Genomic DNA, 22,273 nt, shown 5'->3' on the forward strand with positions numbered 1-22,273 from the left:
AAAAAATCTTAGACCTTCAAAACACAATGAAAGACGACAAAAACAAGCAAATTGTGTCGAAAAATCCCACTTTACACCGGAAACCATCTGCTGCTTTTGCCTCATCTACATGGACCCAATGAGGCGGGCGCATCCGCTGCGCCCGCATATGTGTGTGTTTGTGATTCTGATTGTGTTTCTGATGGAACATTACGCATCTGTGTGTCAAAAGGGAGCCACCGGGAAAGAACATTTGAGAACGTGGAGCTCCAACCTTAACCGAAATCTGCGATGAGGAAGAGGTCTGTGCGCAGGATGTCACCAAGATCCAGCAGTTTGTCTGAAAAGAGGATTTCATTTCAGCAACCTAATAAAAAGCCCGAACAATAAAGCGGCCCTTCAGATCCTGTTAGTCAGATGAGCTCCCATCCTGTGAGCCTCACTGGTAAACAGAGCGGGAAAATGTTGTGTTAGTTGATGCGGCCAATTAATTATATTGTAAGTCATTTAAAAATCTATAAAAGAAGTATAAACTGGTTTAGGCTGTTTGAGAAATTGTAAGTACGGTATTAAAAAATGCAATACGTGTATTTCAATTGCCCTGAGCGGTGTTATATTGGAGTCTTTTTTAAAAAAAAGGAGCTGTGTCTTAAAAAGGAGTAAAGTGTAAATTATGCATATCATTTTCCCCCCTCTTTCCATTCCTCTTCTTCTGCTTTTCGCAGGAAAACATGGCCGCAGTCCACACGCGCTTTGTCCCGCACGGTCTGCTCACCTCCCTGGAGGTGGTCTATCACAGGAGGAGGGGGTGGAGGTGTCAGAGCACACTAGCCTGCCTGGGAGAGGGTCTCGTGGGTGCTGGAGGGGTGAAGGCTCCTCTATGTGTTAGTTTGTGGATGGCTTTAGGCTCTGGAGTGTGTTATATGGAGAATGTGGTGTGAGACTGTTATGTTTCCTTTCGATCCCCCCTCCCTCCTTCAGACCTCGCTGGCTAACACAGCTGTAAAACTCGTTTTTGAAGTTGTTTTTTTGACATCTCAACACCAGGGTCAGATCTGACCTCACAAAGGAGACTGCTGACCTCCAACACTGTTGTCTGAATACTTTACTTTACAAAATATGAGGGGAATAACAAAAAAAAAAAAAAATATTCAGGCTGAGATTTTGCATCAAGGTTCATTCAGTAGGAAAGTCTCCAACCAGACAATCTCCAAAACATCTAAAGCTACAGATGCTTTAAATTCAAGCTTTGGCAACTTAAAAGAGTGAATGGAAGAAAACTGGTTTTCCATCATGAAAATGTGTCGTAAAACACTAAAAAATGTGTTTTATATTTACATTAAAAAATGTGCCACTGAAAAAAAATCAGAACTTAAAGGATTTTGCAGGAAACCGTCCCAACACAAGGTCAGCGAATCTAAATTTGATCAAGATCAAAATGAAAAATGTTTTTCTAAAACCAAAACAAATGTTCTGCAGCATCAAAGCCAGCTGTGTGGAAACTTCATGAATGCATCTGTGTAACGGGGCTGCATTGATGCATCCTCTTTGACATGAACTATGGAGAGCATAGACAGTCCTAGTTTCAAATCCTGAAGAACTTACTGAAAGTTACTGTTTATCTCACAAATAATCAATCTATAATCAATCAATAATTGCCAAAAAGTTAACAGCAAAAAGCATCTTTTGTCCTGAATAAAACAATAGTTTTAGACTTTAAAGTCTTCCTCCAATGAAAATCATGTATTTGAGTTTTTAACATGTATGTGCGTCATTTTTCTTATGAAAGAGAACAAATGTCTTAAGAAATAATTTTATTTTTGCATTTCTGAGTATTTCTCCATTTAAATCTCTGTCAATCAAACTGTCTTGGACAGACTCTGTTTGAATGAATGATCTTCTTTCCATCAACAGCTCTGCTGCACATGCACTAAACCCTCATCTGTTCCTAGTGTCTAGTTCAGGTTCTGGAGAAGAGAAGATGGTATCTTCACATTGACTGCAGTCAAATGAGCCGCCGTTCACATTTCTGTGGTCAAATCAGCATCACTGGATTTTTGGTGTGAGTTTCATCCAATACTTACGGTAGCAGGACTGAGAACGCTGGAAAATCTCCACCAGACTCCACGGAGCTTCTTGATGTGACCACGGAAATGTGAACGGCGGCTCATTTGACCGCAGTTGGAAAGGATTGTAAATCAATGAAAGAGCATTTTGATGTTAGCTTTCATTATTTTATCAAGAACTCTGAGAAACCAATGATTGAATGTATTGATCACAGCAACGTCAATAAACATTGGAGAATTAGCTAAAAGGGTCTTTGGTGAACTGGAAGGAGAAAGAATCAGTATTTGGGAGGAAGTTCTGTCCTTGAAGATCTTCACTTCTTCGTCTGAGCTGACATCCAGATCAAAACGATACAGTTAAATGTAACCAATATTGCTTGACATTTTTACGTAGCAGCGGTGAAGATTTACACTTGCGAGATACAAAGCTATCATAAGCTGCGTTTCCATTAACTCTGAAATATTGCAAATTGCAATTTCAATAATAAGTTCTCTTAATGGAAACTCCACAATTTCGAAAAAAAAAAACTCGTAATGGAAACACTTTTGGTATGAAGTGTCTGTCCTGAGCGCTACAGCGGGCGCCACGAGAGGTCCCACGCTGTTCACAGCTCATTATAAGTTGCGTATCATAGGGAATTGTACAGCTCCTCCGTAAAATCAACAACCAAAGTTTTATCTGTAGCCGCACTTTTCAAGCTGGCAGCCTGAATAGGACGCTGAAGTCTCCGTTGAGTATGAGCACGAGAGCCGTGACAAACTTAAATGGAACTTGTCGTATTTTCAAAAAGATCCAGCTGCTTACTTGTGAGAATGTTTTTAAAAACCACTGAACATGTTTCTCACATGCATCTGATGAGACTGTAAATGGACTAGGTGGCTGCACCCACACAGGGCTTCAGCACCATACTTCAGTGACGTCACCCAAATGCTTCCTTGTAGTGAATCAAAAAAAAAAAAAAAACCTGGTCTCATCCATCGCCGTGTTTTTAATGACTTATCGTGTGAGTTGGTTTGTGCTTCATCACAGAATTATGATTTAAAGGAAACTGTGTCATTTCGAAACTGTGTTTTTTCAAAATATCTAGAATTTGGATAAAGTTTTGCGCAAATGTGTAATAAAAACGCAGCTAGTATCAGCTCAGCTCCAAAAGCCACGCCCCCTCAGAGGGGATTTTAGACACAGAGGCTTCAGATGAATATGAAAAATGGCTTTTAGAGACATTTAGGTGGTGGGATGTTAGTTAAAAACATCATAACCATAATTAAAATAGTACTGGGGACATTTTTTTAATTAAAAAAAATTGTCATAAGGGGACTTTAAAGACCCATTGCTTAAAATTGCATTTTTCCCATATTCTTTTCGCATTTTTCTGATGATAGAGGACAAATATAAAGTAAATTAAGCTTAAAATATAATTTCTGAGTATTTGTTTATTCAAATCATTGTGAATCAGGAGCAGAATAAAAATGCAGTAAGAAAAAGAATGTATTTAATATGTAAAATGTGAATGCTCCATCCACTTGGTCACAAATAGATCCATGTATGTTTTGTTTTTGTCATTTGAGCTGGCATCTGAATCAGAACTGTACCACAAGACTGCTCTGATTTTGGTTAAGTTGGGGGTGTTAGGGGCTGTAAGCTAGAAGGAGAGCAGATGGCTCTCAGTTATGGGTGACGGGTAGAGGGGATTGGGTTCCAACGGTTCCACCCACAACTCAGAGGGGAATTTCTGTTGAACTACTGCTACCCCTCCACTCATAGTGGCATTTGTGGTGCTAGGGGTGCTCTCGGGCTCTGTATCCCTCCACTTGGGGGATTGACCCTTAAAAAACTATTTTAGACAACACTAGCACTCCTCCATCCCTCTGCTTTGAGGGCTTTGTATCCTTTTTGTTGTAGCACGACCTTTTTAAAGTTATAAAACTGCTTTTGTTATGTATATTTGAGCGCTAGTGAAGCTAGCTGACTGGCGACTATTGAGTGAAAGTGATGTCCAAATTCAGAGACAATCACAACTGAAAACCTCAACAAACAATTAAAAAATTTGATCAACAGACGATCAGAGAACAGTCCTTGGTCCTGTATTGAGGACTCAGACGTTACTGGACCCCCTTATCTCCCTACGGTTTAACATTGAAAAGCCTAAGGTGTGCTAGAGCTTCTGAGTGCAGCACTTATCAACCATAACAACATTGATCATCATTACCTCCACGAGGGTCCTGCTTCCACACAGTAATTGTTTTTCATAAATGTCAAGAGTGGATTAAATAAAGCCGGCGAGAGCAGAGAGAAGTGGGAGCTTTGTTACCTGCACGGAGTTGAGCCTGCAGTAGCCATTGAGGGGGAAGCGGATGACGTGCGTTGGGTCCTGGTTCCATCCGGCGTTGACGGAGTTACACATAACATCTCCAGTCTCGGGGAAGATCTCCTCTATCAGGACCTTCTCGCCGCTCAGGGCGATCCTCTCGCCGAGGTCGGGTGTGACTCGCACCACCAGGCAGTCGCAGGGCTGCGCCATCCGCCGCTGCTCCCGCTCCTGCTTCCAGCGCTCCAGCTCCTTGATCATCGGCGTCAGCTGGTAGTAGCGCGCCTCCTCGTACAGCAGGTGGAAGTCCTGTCCAGGCAAATGAGCGTGGAGACGAGAGTGAGCTCCTGGCTATATGTGTGACTAACACACAGTGTCTTTTACATCGCATCTCCTTGCCAAGGTCACAGAGAAAATCCAGCACATATAAACTTCTGTGTAATATTGAGAAGTCAATAAAAAGTTATTATTCCTGTGAGCCACCCTGAAGCAGGAATACAGAAAATATCCTTGAGCAGACTCGCCAGACTTGACATGCAGCAACGCCAGATATAAGTCACAGTTATGCATGAAAGATCAAAAACCTAACACACAGTGTTAGAGTTTTTATACTTGTGAGTCCGATCTTGTAAATTGTTAGAAAGGTAGAAGTTTAAGGTTGGAGTTTCCTGCTCCAACAAAAACTTTGGTTTGCTAAACTGTCTGACTGATCACCTTTGATCAACTTTTAAATTGTTCACAGTTGTTTTAAAATGATAATTATGCTGTTTTAGGGCAAAATTTGAAAAAATTGCATTGTTTTCTAGGACATAGTTTCTGCAGAGCAGCAGTAGAAAGTCGACTTTGAGTTGGTGGGGAGTAATGCTAGGTTCACACTGGACACGGAAGCGGAGCGGAATCCATGCGGAATCCACTCTCTCCTGCAGTTCACATCAGACACACATTTTTCCACGATGGTCGACTGGAGCTTCAGCAAAAGCTTTTTTGTTCCCATCATGGGTAAGTTAATAACTTAAAAATATTACTCGTGTTTTTGAGTAGTTAGTTGGCCTACACTTCTTTAATTTATATATGGTGTGTGGGTGTTTGTATCAGATCTGATTTGGAGGTATGATCGTGATTAATTTATTACATCAAGGTTATAATCTATAATAATGATTATAACACCCATCTATGCTGATTTTATAGCTTATTGTTAAAATACATATTTTTTTTAAGTAGGCCTAATCATCATATTTATTATATCAATTTTCTCTTCTCATTAGCCCGTTCCAGGAGACAGGAGGAGAGCCCTTGCCCTTTACCTAAAAGAGAAGAAAAAGAATGTTCGCCTGATCGCATTTGTGTTTTATTGTGAAAAATTTGTCATATTTTGAAATATACATTGGATTTTCGCACGTGTCTTGATGTAACTTCCTGCCAGAATTGACGCAGATCGCTCACAGCTCGAAATAGACCAGACGGCGAAACGATCCGATGCAAAGCGTGAGCCTTCCGCGGAGGACCATAAGTGAACAAGGGCGCAGAATGGAAGCGGTCTCTGTTCCGTTGCGCTTCTGCATCCAGTGTGAACAATGACAATGTTACCCATCATGCTTTTTTTACACTATATTCTGCTAGCTTATATCTCCTCACAACCCCAACCTTACATTACAGGTGTAACAAAAATGGCGAGCAATATCGGCGTTATCCAGCTGTATGGTTTTGAGCCAGATTCCAGCTCTGAGGAAAACGAAGACGTACATGGATCTGTTTGTCTGCATCATAATGGAGCTTGTAGTTATGAGTTGCTAGTTGCATCTACAAGCTTTTTTCGGTCATTTCTTTCGTCCGAATCTGATTCACAACAGTTTAAATAAAGAAATTCTATTTTGAGCTTAACTTTCTTTATAATACATGTGTTAAAGTCAAGGCCAGGGGGCCGGATCCGGCCTTCTGGGTAATTGTATCCGGTTCTCCAGACCATTTTGTTTTATTGTTATTAATAGCCAGATGTTATTTTGCACTTATTTCTAACTTGCATATTTTGGTAAAATATATTTTTTTATGGAAAGTAAAATATTGAAAGATATTTAAGGTTTAAGTTCATTTATTCCGGAGTAATATTCCTTCCTGTTTTTATTCATAGTTATGTCAAAAGTTGCATTTTTAAAGTTTTCAAACTTTAGTTTTAGTGTGTTCAATAAATGTTTATCCGGTTCTGACCGCGACCTAAGATGTGTTTTGGATTTTGGCCCCCTGTGCGTTTCAGTTTGACACTCCTGCTTCAAGAACATGTTAAAAACACATTTTTTTATCGCAGTGGCATTTTAAGCTGAACTTGCAAACAAATGTTTTCATCCTCCCCTGCCAATAAGAGCAGTTAACAGAGATCAGTGGGGCAGCCCTTCATAATAAAAGCCCAGCCAGGCCTTCCTCTGTGGCGCTGCAGCTCTGGCCTCCAGCATGCTGCGCCGACTCCAGAAAGGCCGTCGGAGGGGCTCCGGCGACGTGGGATGCTGCATTCCTGTGTGCAGACAGTCGGCAGCAGATTGCCTGCCTCTCCCTCCTGGAAGGGGCTTGCTGGGGGCCATTCGCCCCTGCGCTTTTTGCCTCTAATTTCCCACAAGACCAGATGGCACCATCTTTCACCGCTACCATAGAAATACAGAGACAGAGGTTCGCTGTTGGAGGCAGAGGGGAGGTGAGGCAAAGATTTGTGCGAGGACGATCACCAGCTGAAGACGTTTTTTTTTTTTTTTTTTTAATGTATTCCTCGTACAGAGGGAGTTTTATGTTAATAAGGCTCGTGGCCCGCTGTTAAGCTCCTATTAGAACAAGATCTAATTAGGTTACACCTAAATACCGCAAAGCTTTTTGCTAAACAATTAGTAATTAATATGACTATGTTCCGGTTAGTGTCTCACAATGAAAGAAGGATGACAGCTTAATCCCAGACAAAATGTTGACATTCTGATTGTTATTGTGAGCCACACAATTGAGCAAGTTTAGGAGCAGAAGCAGTAAAAACGGAAGGGTGAGGACTGGAGCGCATCCTCCTCAAATGTACGGCTTTCAGAACAGCATATGTTTCAAGCAGGCTGCATCAGTGGCGACAGACAGTGGATGTTTGGTGCTTCTAAAAAAGAGTTTTATCCCCCGTCTTCCGCCTTCCGGACCACTGCTGGGCACAGACACGAGCGTGGCTGCAAACAACAGATTCATTAACCTCGCTGCTTCTGTCAAGACTCTTGACAAGCCTCCCGCCTCTCCTCTAAACCGCCATCCGAGGCGTGCAATTGACACTCCATCTGGACGTCACATATTTTAAGTTGATGGTCTAATAATTATGATTTCAATTTTCAGGATAGTAAAAGAGTTCCTAATTTTTCTCTTCCTTTTTCTCCGTGTCTCTTTTTTTTTTCTCCTGGCCTTCTTGCTGCCGCTGACAAAACTCGTAGTGAGACGCCTCCCTTCGGGCGGCTTTTTGTATCAAAGTGTTGCCCCCTCATCCTTCACAGGTCTGAAGCCATGGATGGATATGTTTTTAACAGGGGTCTGTCTGCGAGGCACTTTAGTCATCCAGAGTGGCAGAAAACAACAGAATACTCCAAAGCGCTGAGGTGAGGATGAGAGGGAAACTCTACAAGAGCATCCACCTCCCAAAACCCACCAAAATAAGGATCCAGGAGGAGAAAATGTTCAATATTTGCTCAAATATAAACCAGGGCAGCCATAAATGATTATTTTAAGTCGAATAACCTCCGATTAATTTTTTTGATTAGTCAACTAATCAGGTTGCGCGTCGATTGGATGTAAAACACACGTCTTAACCATCATTAGCTTTAAGCTTGAAGTGATTAAGCTATATGCTAACTAAAAATAAAGACAAAATTTTAATGAATCATCCAGCTTTTAAAACAAGATATAAATCAAATGAGGTAATCTGAATCAACAATAAAAAAACTAAATAAAAGCCTGCAGTTATGTTTTTTAAAGCTTTAAACAAATATTTTATTAAACATGCTTGTATAAAGTATTTTCAAAATGTATAAACACAAACACACTCAAAATATTTGCTCACTGAGGTCTATTTATAAAAGCAAAACACTAATGAAATCTTTGAACTTTAGAAATTCCTAAATATAAAAAAACCTCAGGATGCCCATACAAACTAAGCGCTTTGAGAGATTGCATCTTAAAAAAGCTATATTCTAAAAAAATATTAGAATTTCAGAATTTACTACTTTCATTCTTTACATCCTTCATAGCAACATATTTTTCAGTTTGGCGGACCGCCCATAAATCTGTTTAATGTCGCGATTATTATGCTGCTTTTCACCGTTTCGTGACTCTATTTAAATTTAATTGTAGCTTAATGCAGCTAACGGAATGCTACACTTGTCAGCTTTTCCAGCTCAAATTCATATTCCTCGCCACCCTCACTGTGTTTGGTTTAAAAAGCGCCAATTATTAAACATTCACTGTGTAGACACAGGTCTGCTGAAGATCTTCTGGTTTTGCTCCATACCGCACATTAAAGATAAAAGCCGCACACGATCCATTTAAACCAGTGAAACTGCCGCAGCAGAGCTTGCTCTCTATATGCTAACGTTAGCTTAGCTTTCCTAGACGAAGAGCCTCCTTCAGCTAATCATACTCATGCATCATTAGTGCTGCCATGAAACACAAGTTCTGCCATGCAGATATTGCATCGAACACTTTTTCTTCTAATATTTCTTCTTATATTTCCCACTTTTTCAAATTCCGTTAGCATGTTGTTATGTTAGCCTAGCCTTCCAGAACTTCCTGTGATATCACTACTGACCAGATTAGCACCACTGCTATGTGTGTCAAAGAGAACAGCAGATCTGGCATTAGAAAACGCGTTCAGTTGTTTTGAGATAAAAAAAAAAAAATAAAAAAAAATAAAAAACGACGCTAGCAAATTAGTTGTCGGCCATTTTAATAGTCACGACTAATCAAGTAATTGTGGCTCGAGATTCAACATATAAAGCTTAAAAAACCAAGAACTAAATTTTAAGCTGTTTTTAATGCCCTTAACTTGACTGAGCATTGCTCGCAACCCCCGCTCATTTTCTTCCACTGATACAGGCTGAAATATTTCTTTTTTCTGTTCTGCTCAGACTTTCACATTGATTTAGCAAAACACACAGCGCTGCGGCTGCCAGCAGCAGAACAGACCCAGCCCTCGGGCGACGGCAAGCCTGATTGTGTTCAGATAAGGACATGCTCAATTCCGCCTTTCACTATTTGCATTTTTTTCTCCTTCTGCCAAATTGAAAGGTATGCAGATCAACACAGGCTCTCATGAGTGGCTCATAATGAGCTGAAGCGATGAAGTCTCCTCATCCGTGGCGCCTGATTGGACTGTCAAGATTTCGCAGAAGGCGAGGGAAGGAAACCGCTTCTGAGTCATACGATCATTTGCCAAAACATGCAGGGCTTTCATGTCATGTTTTGTTGTTTGAGGTTTGGTTCTTGCTCCAACCGTCCGTGGGGCCCAGAGAGTTTGCCCCGGGCTTTTGGGTAGCTTAGCCTCGCCTTGTTACCTTGTTCGGCGTGATGAACAAGAGCCCAGAGAAAGGTCAGACGGGCAGAAGAAGACAACTAAAAAACACCATCACCAAACAAAAACCTGGACAGGAAAGGAGGAGTCGCTTTGTGGATTAAACTACCCCACCCTGCTGCCCTGCTTGCAGGTTTTGGTTGAACTCTTAGGGGTCACTCCTATCAGGGTAATCTTCAGCAGCAGCATGCAGATGTGTTCAGCAAAAGCTTGTGATATGCAAACCAGAAGGTTCCTGCCAGGAGCAAACAGCAGGCCGACACCGTGAGCTTCCAGCCGCTGGGGCATTTAGCAATCAAAGAGAATGAGAGTTTTAGAAGCACTCGATGATCAGCGGGCAAACAGCCAGAAACTGATGTTTTCGTATCAAACCTAAAAAATGTTATCTGCACATTTGTTAAAACGCCGTTTGGCACGAACATCTGCCGTGCTTGTAAACAGACAGATAAGGAATAATCATTTGTGGTGCCATTTGAGTGCAGCTTCTCTGGGTAACAAGGACCAGAGTGGAGCTCGCCTGTAGGTGTCAAACTAGGGCTGGGTATCGCCAAAAATGTTCAGAATCAATTCAGTTCGATTCACCAGAGTCTGGATCGATTCGATTCAGATTTTTTTAGATTCTTTCAATCATTCTTTCAATTTTGAGTTTACACTTTTAGACACATTTTTCTAGAAGTACATGAATCTATATATATGTTTAGAAGATTTTCATATTAATCTGATACAGTTCACATAGTGTAAAATGTATTAGTAAAATTATAATGAGATTGTTAATACCATATGGTGTTACATGGATTCTCAAACGGAGAATTGTTCTGCCTCTCCTGGAGGGTGTTTCAGTTTGGCCACTAGGGGGCGATTGCGCTATAGAATTACACTTTTTTCCAGAAGAAGAAAGTATGAGCAAAAAACTGAGTTATAGATCACAAATGGTTACTTTAAAAATATTTCTTTAAACATATATGTGGGTCTATAAAGATGTCCATTTAGTCAGTAATGTATGTTTCGCCTGACTGAGTGTTAGCATTAGCCATCCTATGGAAAATCCCATTATACGTTAGCATTAAGCTAGCGGATTTTAGCGTTATTAGGGGTGTAGGGAAAATCGATTTGGTGATACATCGCGACATTTCATTTGGCGATACTTGTATCGACTTAAAAATGCTGACAAGACAATATTTCATTAATTGTTTACGAGTGTCCTTGAGCGTTTTACTGTTGTTTTTCCACCTAAACCCCTGACCGTTAGCTGGCAGCGTAGCACACTGAGCCTCTTTGAGCAGCTCTACACCGGACCAAAACAACAACAAGATCTGGCGAGAACCAGCTTGTGTTGAAAGTTCACAGCCTCACAGTTTTTGTTGTTATGAGAACCGAAACTCAGCCATTTTTCTAAGTCACACTCATAAAAAAAGTGACAGTTTTCCAGTACAGTTTTGTACACACCCCTAAGCGTCATGTGTTAGATCGATCTCTACTTTTATGGATTGATTTTTGATCTATTAAGCTTAGATCGATGAATCAATTTTATTAAACCACATTAGCATTTCCACACCTTTCTCCCCACATCTGAGGGGGTTTGGTGCACACCGGCCCATGCTCCGGTCACCCAGTTACAGCTCAGTCATGCTTGTGTTTTCTAACTGCTAATAATCCACTGAAACTTGGAGGAGGCACTGACCAAACACAGCTCTGCAGTGGATTTAGATCATTTTAAATCAGCAAAAAACAGTAATAAAAGCAGACATTTGTGGCCTGGATTTGTACCTTGAAGTCATCTGGAAGCAGCAACTTGCTGGTCCTCAGGAAGCTGAGAATATAGCGGAATATCTCTCCGTCCCGGTCTATGAAGTAGTGCTGCTTCAAGCTGTCCAACACGATGGGCTCGGTCCCGTTGAACAGACGACTGATTCTGAAAATTGAAACACACACACACACAGGCAGCCGCACACACAAACACATAACAAAATGAGTTAGCTTCCCTTCAAAAGCATGAACCAATTACCCTCCATTTATTTTTCAATTTTATTAGCACTAAGCTGGAAATGCATTAGCATCCCAGGTTGGAAACAAGGGGCTTTAGGTGCAGCTCCAGACTCGTTTGAAGTGTCCCCTCCGCTCTGAGACTTTAACAATATTTGCATGCTTGCTGCTCGTGCTAACAGAGGTGACTGCAGCATCACGGCTCATTTATTCCATCTGTCAGAGGAGAGGAACTTTGGGGGAACACCTGTATGCCGCTCCGTTTCTGATTTACAGGAGATTTTTATTTATTTTCAAGAAAATCCTGCTAAAGAAGCAAATTAAATTGTAAAAATTTTTTTTTTAAATATGTTTTTCATAACACTGACTGAAAATAATTACCAAAAAGCAGCTGCATGACTAGAGACTCCATTGATCGTAATGTTTTTAGGCATAGGGAATGCAAAAATTAACTAGAAAGGTTTCATGACCTGCAATAGTGTGAACGTTTTTTGCTGAACGTGGGTGGTGAAGATGATGAAGCAATTAACTTTAGTGCCGTATTATGTCTTGAACATGAATGTTTTGAATCCAAACTTGCATAGTTTCCAGAAAGTGCACAAGAATTTGAAAAATTCCTTGAAAAATCATGAAAATTACGAACATTTTTAAAATTGCGTAAAATATAAAAATACCAAAAGCAATAGAAGAAATTTCCCGAACATGGCAACTTTTTTATACCAGTATTGCATAAGTTTCAGAGTTCTCAAAGAATTGGAAAAATTTTATGTAAAATATCTCAAAAAAAAAAGAAAAGTTCAAATGTGTAAAGCAAATAACTACCAGACGTTCAAGCATGAATGTCCGGAACGTACTGAATGTATGTTACCAAACTTGCATAATTTGCAAAAAGTGCACAAATATTAGAAGAATCTACGTGAAAAATGTTGCAAAATTGGTGTAAAATGTAAAAAAAATGCATAAATAATATATTGAATTTGCAGAAAGTGAAAAAAACTCCCATTCATTTTCAATGGGGGTAAAAAACAAATTGCATAAATTGCATAAAATCCTAAAAACCGTAAAATGTACAAATACCAAAAGTACAAGCAGTAATGTCCTTAACAAGCTGATAGTTTTGATACCAAGATTGCATAAATTGCTGAAAGTGAGTGAGTTATTGCAAACTAAAAAACGTAAGGAAGAATAAATAAGGAATAACTAAAAAAGTTGCATCACCTGCGATAATGCTAGTGTTAATTTTGCCCTTTTGCTGAAAGTAGTCAGTGAAGATGTTGAAGGTTTTTGCTGAAAAGGGTGAGGCAATTTACTTTAATTGCTGATGGGATTTGATGAAGGGCTGCACGGTGGCGCAAGTGGTTAGCGCTCTCGCCTCACAGCGAGAAGGCCCCGGTTCGAATCCCGGCTGGGACCTTTCTGTGTGGAGTTTGCATGTTCTCCCGGTGCATGCGTGGGTTTTCACCGGGGACTCCGGCTTCCTCCCACCGTCCAAAAACATGCTTCATAGGTTAATTGGTGACACTAAATTGTCCCTAGGTGTGAATGTGGGAGTGGATGGATGTGTGATTGAGGCCCTGCGTCAGACTGGCGACCTGTCCAGGGTGTACCCCGCCTTCGCCCATCAGTGGCCGGGATAGGCTCCAGCACCCCGCGACCCCGAACGGGATGAAGCGGTCAAGAAATGGATGGATTTGATGAAAATGCAAAAGCTATTTGCAAAATGTTAAATTGGCTAAAAGAGGAAATTTAATTAAAGAACTAAGAGCGCAGAAGTTGACTGAAAATTTTGAAGTAAAATTGCTTAAAAATCCCTAACACATGCCAATTTTGCAAAAATATGTAATGTGTTGCTTAAAAAACTTTAGTAGATGCCAAATTAGCCAAAAAAGCTAGCTTGTTGCTTAAGAACTAGCTAAACTCTAAAACAGCTAAAATTCCTCAGTAAACTAAATTAGCCAAAAACATTAGCATGTTGCTAAAATATTAGCTAAACTCCAGATTTTTTTTAAATTACCATAAAAGATAAAGAATATAGCCCATGAATACATGTAAAGACTTTTTTGCTAACCTACTTAAAATTTTGACGTTCTCATATATTTCTTATTTTGCTCAATATTTAAAAAATTATAAAGTTCATGAATACCAAAAATACAAGCAGTAATGCTCTGAATGAGCTTCAGTATTCATACAATTAAAATATGTCAATATAATTTTAATTTTCTTTTCTTTTTTGTGTGTGTGAAACACAAAATTTGATTGAATGCACAAATGAAGGAACTTTATTGTATTTTATGCCCACTTGTTGCTCCTAAAGTTAAACCAGATTAAGAGCTTATTCAACGTTAGCTACGGGGAATGATCAGGACAAAGTGTGGAAATTTCTATTATCTTAAAGCTTCCATCCCATCATGCTGGCGTCGAGCCTCCAGATAACCTTTGACAGATCCTCATTTCCTGCCACCAACCTGAAGCCATCACCTCCAGTTTCTTCCATTTTTGAGTTTAAGCTCCTCCTTTTATCACTTATCTTTCAAATAATTGTGCAAAACGTAGCTTCCAAGATCTGAAAACAGTCCTCCTCCTGCGCTGCATAAAGAGCCAAACTGCTGCTTTAATCAAAGGAAATGAATTGTAATACAGAGCAGCTTTCAGAAATTCCCTGCACATTTACAGTACGCCGTCTCATGGAGAGACAGCTCCTGGCACGGCGCTGTGTTGCTGCTGTCAGTTTGAAGTAAGCAGCATTTAAATCACACCAACAGATTCAAGGCTGGCTGACAAAGCTGCGTGACGAGGAAAAGCACAAAACCTATTTGCAAAAACACTCTGATCAGTAAACACACCCAGTGCTGCCTGAGCACGGGCATTGTCAAACTCTATTACAACACACAGAAGGGGAGCTGCGGCGGGAATGTCAATGAGCAAACAGAGGCTCAACTCATTCTCACAAATGTGAACATTCATTGCTCGGATCTTCTGATCCTGATGGGTCGGCACAACACGCTTTTGCCATCAAGTCGAATTGGCGCCGTCTCTTTTCCGCAGAAGCAGAGATGGTCTCCTCCCTCCCCTCTTGCCATCCCTTCCCTCGTTCCCTCGCTTCTTCTTCTTCTTCCTCCTCTGCCTCCGTTCCTCTCCCTCGCTCGCTTTCTCTCTGGAAATCGATGCAAAAAGCTTTATAAAAAACCAATACTCATCTCCCTGTTTTGCCGGAGGTGTTCCTTTCTCATATGGTCTTGCAATTCTTCCAGCTAGAATTTCACCATACCCCTGCAGGCTACCTCTGTTTTTCATCTCCACTTTTTTTTAAAAAGCAATTAAAATGCTGCCTGTTTTCCTTTTTCTTTCCCTTTTTCCTCCACTCCCTTTCTCACTCGCTCCCCTTCCCCTCTGTTGGCCTACTCATTTTTCCCCTTTCTGTTAAATCCCTATATTGGAAGGAGTGGGGGGGTGGGGGGTGAACAGGTAGGATGAGAGAAGAAAGTGTGAAGGGTGGAGGCGGGGTGGTTCCTGGAGGGGAAGCACAAAGAGAAATTAAGAGACAAGATACACAAACAGAGCAAGCCTGAAGGAAAAAAGAAAGATTGGCGAGGAGAGGAGAGGAGAGCGATGAGAAAAACAGAGATGGGATGAGGACGGAGAAGTTAAGAGAAAAGAGAAATACGAAAACAGGGAGAGAGGAAATAAAAACTTTGAGAGGGAGACAAGAAGATAAGAAGGAGGGAGGTGACAGGAGGTTATGAAGGACATCCATCGGTTAAAAACGAGGGGAGCAAAGTGTGCCGGCAGAGGCAGCTCCAGAACTGGACGGTGCGGTGAAGTCTGCAAGCAACTTCCGGAAAAGTGGGAGGTGGATCTGGATGAATCTGACAGCTGAGGAGGGAAACTAATAACTCAGACTCCCTGAGTTTGTTCTAAACGGTGAAGGTTCTGGAAACAGGTTCACAGAAAGGCTGATGCTCTCTTCTGGGGTCTAGATGACCCGACCTTTACATTGATGTGTGTGACGGTGGACAGGTTTTTATGTACTACGGACACCAGAAAAGACAAAAAAAATCCTTGATAAAAAAAAAAAGTTTAGTGCGCCGTTTATTGGGGTCCAGATGACCCCACTTTTAATGTAAACATATTTAGGGTAGCACAAAGGTGGAAAATTAATAAAAAGGTCTGGAATAAAAAGGAGAAAAACCTTTTCTTTTTTGTTAAAATCCTTTCATATCCCTTAAAAATTCCAATTCCCAGAACCCCACTCATTCTCAATTGGTCTAATTGAAAAGCCCCAAATGACCCCTATAGACACCAAAAGGAGTTAAGTCACTTGTAGGCAGTGGAGATATTCAGGTTTAGAATTGTCCTCCACAGAGGACACATTTACATCCAGATTGTAAAGTAAACCTTTAACATTTAAACAAAATAAAAGAAACTGAATCCTCCCCTTCTCCTTTCCCCTCCATTTAGCCCTCAAAAAGGAGAGTTATGAAAAAATAGTGTCTCATAATTCAGACGTCCCTTTCGTTTGATGACGTCACCAATAATTGCCGGTCTGCTAGCTTTAGCGCTTGAACATACATAACAACATTGGTTTTATAGCTTTAAAAAGGTCATGCTACAGCAAAAACTCGTTCCTTACATTTAGAGGTAAACTTCTGTGGTCCAGAGCGCTCCCACGTGAAGAAAACCGTTTCTCATCACCATGCGGCCACAAACTTGTATTTAAACTCCTACTTCAAAAGGAGAAGGGAAGAATTCAGATTGGACCGTAGTCCTTCGTGAGGGTAAACCGCATCGCACTGAGAAACCCTTTTCTTCACGTGGGTGCGCTCTGAACCACAAAAATCTACATTTAAATTCAAATAATGACTTTTTGTTGCAGCATGACTTTTTTAAAGTTATAAAATCACTGTTTTTATGTATATTTGAGAGCTGGAAGCTCCGTGCTAAATCTAGCGGACCAACTATTATTGGTGACGTCATCAAACGAAAGTGACGTCCGAATTATGAGACACTATTTTTTCATAACTCTACATTTAAAGGGCTAAATGAAGGGGAAGGGAGAAGAAAAGAATTCAGATTGGACCTACAACTTTTTTATCCTTGATTCTACTTTTAGCTAACTCCCTTTTCCAAAAGAAGAAACTTCTATCTATTATATCTTGGTCACAACAGAATCCTCCTAAAGAGAAAAATGCCCAGTGGTGCTTTGAAATAGTTTCTTTGTCTCCGAAACATTTGGCCTAATTTCCTCAGCTTCTCCTCGAGTGCTGAGACTGTCCTCTTTGAGAGCTACACAGAGTGCACATCAATGTTTTATGACCCCTGTCCCTTAATATGGCCCACACAGAAGAAGATGGACGAGCACACATTAGTTACTAGACTAACTTTCTCTTGGCATTCTGCATTATTTAAGGGCCAATCTATTAAAAGTAATCAGGGGGCTTCAAACTCTTTAACCTTCTCCTCTGGGTTGTCACTTCTTCTGCTGTTCCTGCGTGCCCCGCTCGACCGGATGTGTCTGAACGCAGCACACATGGTTATGCCAGTGTAATTGTTTTGCTTTCTGCTGTCAGCCATTATCCTAATTCACACAAAAGGGCCCCTCCTTCCACTGGCTTCAGTGGAAAGTGGAGCCCGGAGGGCAACTGTACGCTGAGGCGGCTGGGAGAGTGGGAGAAGCAGTGTGTTTGTGTGTGTGTGAGAGATCCAGAGTGGGAAAGAAACAACAAGAGACAGAAAGAGGGAGGCAAGAAGAGAGAAAGACAGCAAGAGCATGTGTGAAAAAGAGAGAAGAGGGAAGGAACACTCCAACCGACACCGATATCCGGCCTTTTCTGTTATAAAAAAACTGTTTGGATGCTCTATGCGGCATGTGAATAACTTCTTTGTTAAAATAAATAAAGAATGCAGAAAAGTATAAATAGTGATGGAAAATAACAAAAAAAAATCCCAGAGTTGACCTGAGATAACCTTTAATGGGCAGGACTTCAACTTCCAATGAGTTAAGTGGACTTTTCTCATGGCGTGCTACGCCGGTATCAAAGGCAGAGCTGTCAGGGATTTCCCGCCAGTGGACGATCAAGATTTTATTACCAGCGGATTACACGGACTGCTTCCTGTAGCCAGTTTGGCTGATTTTCTTATGTTCGTTTACTTTGGCCCACATGGGACTCACTGTAATATCATGAATGATACATTAGACATGAACGCTTCAGGGAGATCATGCAATTCAGGCGGGACAGAATTCTTCTGCTTTTGAGAATATATGTGGACAAAAAAAAAAATAAGAATTCTTTGAAAAAAGGTGTGATTTTTTTGTATTTATCTCTTCTGTCACAATCAAAAGTCTTCACTTTATAGCATTATAGAATAAGGAATATGTCCTAAAGATAAAGCAGGTGTTTAAGAGCAAATAGAGCTTAAGACGTCAATATGTAACCCGCCAATGAACTGGACTTCAATCAGATTTGGAGCTGTCCTCCAGCAGCTGTGATGAAATGATTTCAAATCTTTACATCATTGTTTTTTCTCCAAGGATTCCTCACAGCGCTCAGATCCACTGACAAAAAAAAAGTTGAAAAACTTGCGAAAGGATTGGAGTTTATTGCAATAAAAAACCTCCATATACTGTAAATTCCCACCAAGATTTTCAGAGCCTTCAGCTCAGAAACATGTGAAATCTTCATTTACACCTCAAGCCTTAAAGGTCAGAATTAAAGCACAAAAACTTTAAAAATTAATATTTAGTTTTAATGTAAACATGTTAAAAATATATATTTTTTAATAGAAAGTCTTCCTACCTGGAGTCCGGATACTTGGTGAGGGTCGCCAGGCTGCTGGTGTACATGTGCCCCCCGACGTCGATGTGCACGGGGGCGTTCGCTTTGGTCAGCTGAGCCGGCAGAGGGATCCCCTGGGCGGCCAGAGGAGAGACCGGGGACCGGGTCAGAGACAGCCGTGACATGCTTCTTCCCTCCTGAAAGCAGGTGTAGAGGAAAGCCATGGGAATGCAAGCCAAGGATGAGGAGGAAGTAAAAAAAAAGAAGAGAAGAAGTGTGATTCTAGTAGATCTCTCTGAATGGTATCAGATCACTTCCATGTCTGTCTGGTCGCATATTTAGCCTGGAAATTATTGCCACCGCTCTAATTAAGTATGTTTGCATCTTTTCATGCAGGACCGCAGGCGAGGATAGGAGGATGCTTATTAGAGAGAGAGAAAGAGAGAGAGAGGAAGATGGGAAGGGAGAGGAGGTGAGGACGGGGGGTGGGTGATGCTAGGTGTCAGCCTCCAGGGAGATAAAATAAACTGCTGCTGCAATATTCTAATTAAAGGTCGCCTTATGTGTTAGACGTGATGCGCCCAGACACGCCGAGAAGAGAAGCACCCAATCTGCGAGCGGGAGGAGAGGGCGCAACTTTCCTCCACAGCTTTAACGCACACAAAGACACACAGACTCTCAAGGATTAGGTGTTCTCCTGGAGTCTGGCTGCGCTGAGGATGATGGCAAGAACTCCAAACGTGCGTGCGCACGTTTGGAGTTCTTGCCATCATCCTTAGCGCGCGAGCTACAAGCGTGCGTAAAAGCGCACCGGACCTCTCTAATACTCCACTACTTTGGGGGTCACTGGGAGCACTTGGAGGTCAGATATGAGTTCAATTTGTTGTGTTTTTGTAAGGCAATTGAAAATATAACACTTTTTGAGCTCAGACGTCCATTCTGTTGGTGCGTAATCTTTTGGCTAACCTCAGTCTGGGTGAGAAGTTTAAGAATTTACAGAAACTACACATCAACTTCGCTTATTTTATTAGAAAGAAACACCTATTGGTCAAAACTACAACAAAAAACAAAAAAGTTAGAGAGCTTCTTTACTTGATTAAGTGATGGCATTTGTGAAAGTACAGATGACGCCTTAGGCGCAGAGAGAGGCGCCACAGGGCTCAAAGTGAGGCTTTTTTCCCTTTTACTTCCTCAGTGGTATCACGTTCTTTTACTACATTTCAAATCCCATGAAAACAGCACTAAAAACGAAAATGGAAAAAACTTAAGAGGAACTTTTGGTCACAAACACCCGGGTCGGTGCGCCTTTCTCTGCCCCTCCAGCCAACACAAAAAGCACACTAGAGCATTTGAATGCATCACACTCCTTTAAAAAAACTGCATCACTATTTCTGCCATTTCTCCATGCGCCCCCTCCCTCACACACGCACCAGGAACACGCGCAATCACACAATAAAACACATTCCTCCACAAAAAAATAAAACATAATCACAGCGGTTATAACGGCATCAACTTTCTCCATACAATGACTGCATTTCTGCCCCCCTCTGACCCTGTCTGCTCCCCATTCACTCAATGAAATCCACACTTACTAGTGATTATGGAAAAAACAAACATTTAAAGGTCCGTTCCGCACGAGCACCAGCCCACTCTGCCTTAAATCTAACAAATGCTCAATATGGCGCCTTATTCCCGCTGTAAAAAAGGAAAAATCACAGTCCCACATCCGTAACTTTAAGGCTAAATCGTCCAGTAGAGAAACCGAAGACCCCTCTCGTGAGGTCCAGCCAAAGCCCGGACAGTCCTCCCCAACTGTTCTCCTCATATCCGCGCAGAGCCGTCGTGCGCTCTGCGTAAAAAACAGTCAAATCTGTGATAATATAAAACAGCCACCCTACCGTTTCAAACATTGTAGGGAGTCCGGAGGAAATCCGTGCCGGCGGTCAGTCGCAGCTGCTGTCCGCGTTTAACCCTCAAATATTTTCTCCCAAAACGCCTCGAGTTTCTGTCAAAACTACGCCGCCATCCAGCTCCGACGCGAACCCGGAGCCGCTGCTGCACGGAGAAAAAGCTTCCGTCCGAAGTAGCTTTCTACAAGACACTGGGATGTGGCCGGGATCGACTGCTTTCAAAGAGTCTCTGTAGCTTTAAAGGCTCGTTCGCAAGGCTGGCTCGACCTGTCCTCACCAAGCGTCTTTGTACCAAAGCGCACAGGAAGCGTCCTTACCTTGAACATAGATGAGATGATCTCCTTCCCCTTCTCTGCTCTTATTTGGATACGCGTAAAATGTGCGCTCTTGCCGGAGTCCTGCTTCGTTTTTCTGCCTCTTGTCTGTCTTTTTTGCCTAAATGAAACTGCCCCTGTGGTTTGTTATGAGAGGAAGAAAGCCAATAATCCTTCTCTAAATAACAGAGCGGAGCTAAAAAAGAAAATTCTTGCTCCGGGCTGCCCAGGCGCCTCTGGGCCAGGGATTAGGCTACAATTAGCTCAACTCCACTCTCTCGCCCTGGCAATTTTCTCAAGGAAGAGAACGTGATACTCCCCTATTCCAGAAATTATGGCTACACAGATACAATAACTTATCCGGGTTTTTAGGGCAAAAGTAGACCGCTTATTCTGAAGTTAGGATTTGAAGAGGGGGAGGGAGCCTGACAGCCATCAGATTTAGATGTAGATTTTAATCATTGACATTTCGTCTCATACAATAATTCCAAGGCAGTCCGACTAGAAGGAATGCATCTCCAGCCTGAATTGGAAGTTTAGTCCTCGATCACAAAAAGGCGCAATAACTTGTTGATAAAGTCTCAGTCAAAGGAAAAATAGATAAATATATATGTTTTTTAAAAAATATCCATGATCTTTGACGTGGGGATTTTTCCCCGTCGTCTCCTCTCCTCTCCCTCTATCCTTTTGCCTTAATGTCTGGAGTTGCAACGCCAAATTTCCTGCAGGCCATTCAAATCAAATGACGTCTATGGACATGCATGCATGCTGCTGCAGAAAGCGCCCTCACAACCTGCCTGCAGCCAAATGCGCCATTTCAATTATAGCGCAGGGCTTAGATGGAGATATCTGTACAGAGCGCCCCCCCCCCCTCCTTCTCCTCTCCCTCCTCCTCCTCTTCCTCACTCCCCGGTGAAAGAAGCAGGCAGCCTCCGGACTTTTGGAGAGGAAGATTGTGGCATGATTATTGTTATTTTCTGGCAGCGGGGCGACACAATGCGCGCGGCGCGGCGCACAAGTGTTGCGCCACTTTTGCAGAGGGGAGAAGCAGGTGCTCACACCGAGGAGGCATTATTTATTTATTTGCGTGTTTGTTTATTTGCGGGTAAATAACTGTGAATAATTGATGCAACATTGAGCCCGGTAATTATCCTGTACCAGCTTCGTGAGAGAGGCCCAAAGCTCGTTTCTTGACTTTTGGCGCCAACCAGTGTAGGAACTTGTTATGGTCCGCAGCTTTTACGGACAAAATCGCTTTTTGGAGCATTTTGTTCATGTTTTTGTCTCTATTTTCATGCATATGTGTGATTTGTAGTTTTTTATTTTGCACTTTGAAATATATTTTTCGATTTTTGTCATGGATTTGGTCA

The 22,273-nt window shown here is 41.6% G+C and overlaps 1 protein-coding gene across 3 annotated transcripts in view; it reads right to left on the reverse strand.

Annotated features, from left to right (window-relative positions):
* Positions 1–21,785, reverse strand: part of LOC112160753 (BTB/POZ domain-containing protein kctd15) — a 30,323-nt gene extending 8,538 nt beyond the window's left edge. Inside the window, exons 1-4 of one of the 3 annotated variants that reach the window (XM_024295531.2) lie at positions 20,907–21,785; positions 18,701–18,876; positions 11,691–11,835; positions 4,358–4,663 (exon numbers count right to left, since the gene is read on the reverse strand). In XM_024295531.2, coding sequence (XP_024151299.1) covers positions 4,358–4,663; positions 11,691–11,835; positions 18,701–18,876; positions 20,907–20,915 — 636 coding nt within the window. In that variant the 5' untranslated portion in view covers positions 20,916–21,785. The other 2 variants (XM_024295529.2, XM_024295532.2) reach the window with 2 other exon arrangements.
* Positions 21,786–22,273: the final 488 nt, after the last annotated feature.

This window comes from Oryzias melastigma, linkage group LG3, assembly GCF_002922805.2.
Source record: "Oryzias melastigma strain HK-1 linkage group LG3, ASM292280v2, whole genome shotgun sequence".
NCBI lineage: Eukaryota > Metazoa > Chordata > Actinopteri > Beloniformes > Adrianichthyidae > Oryzias > Oryzias melastigma.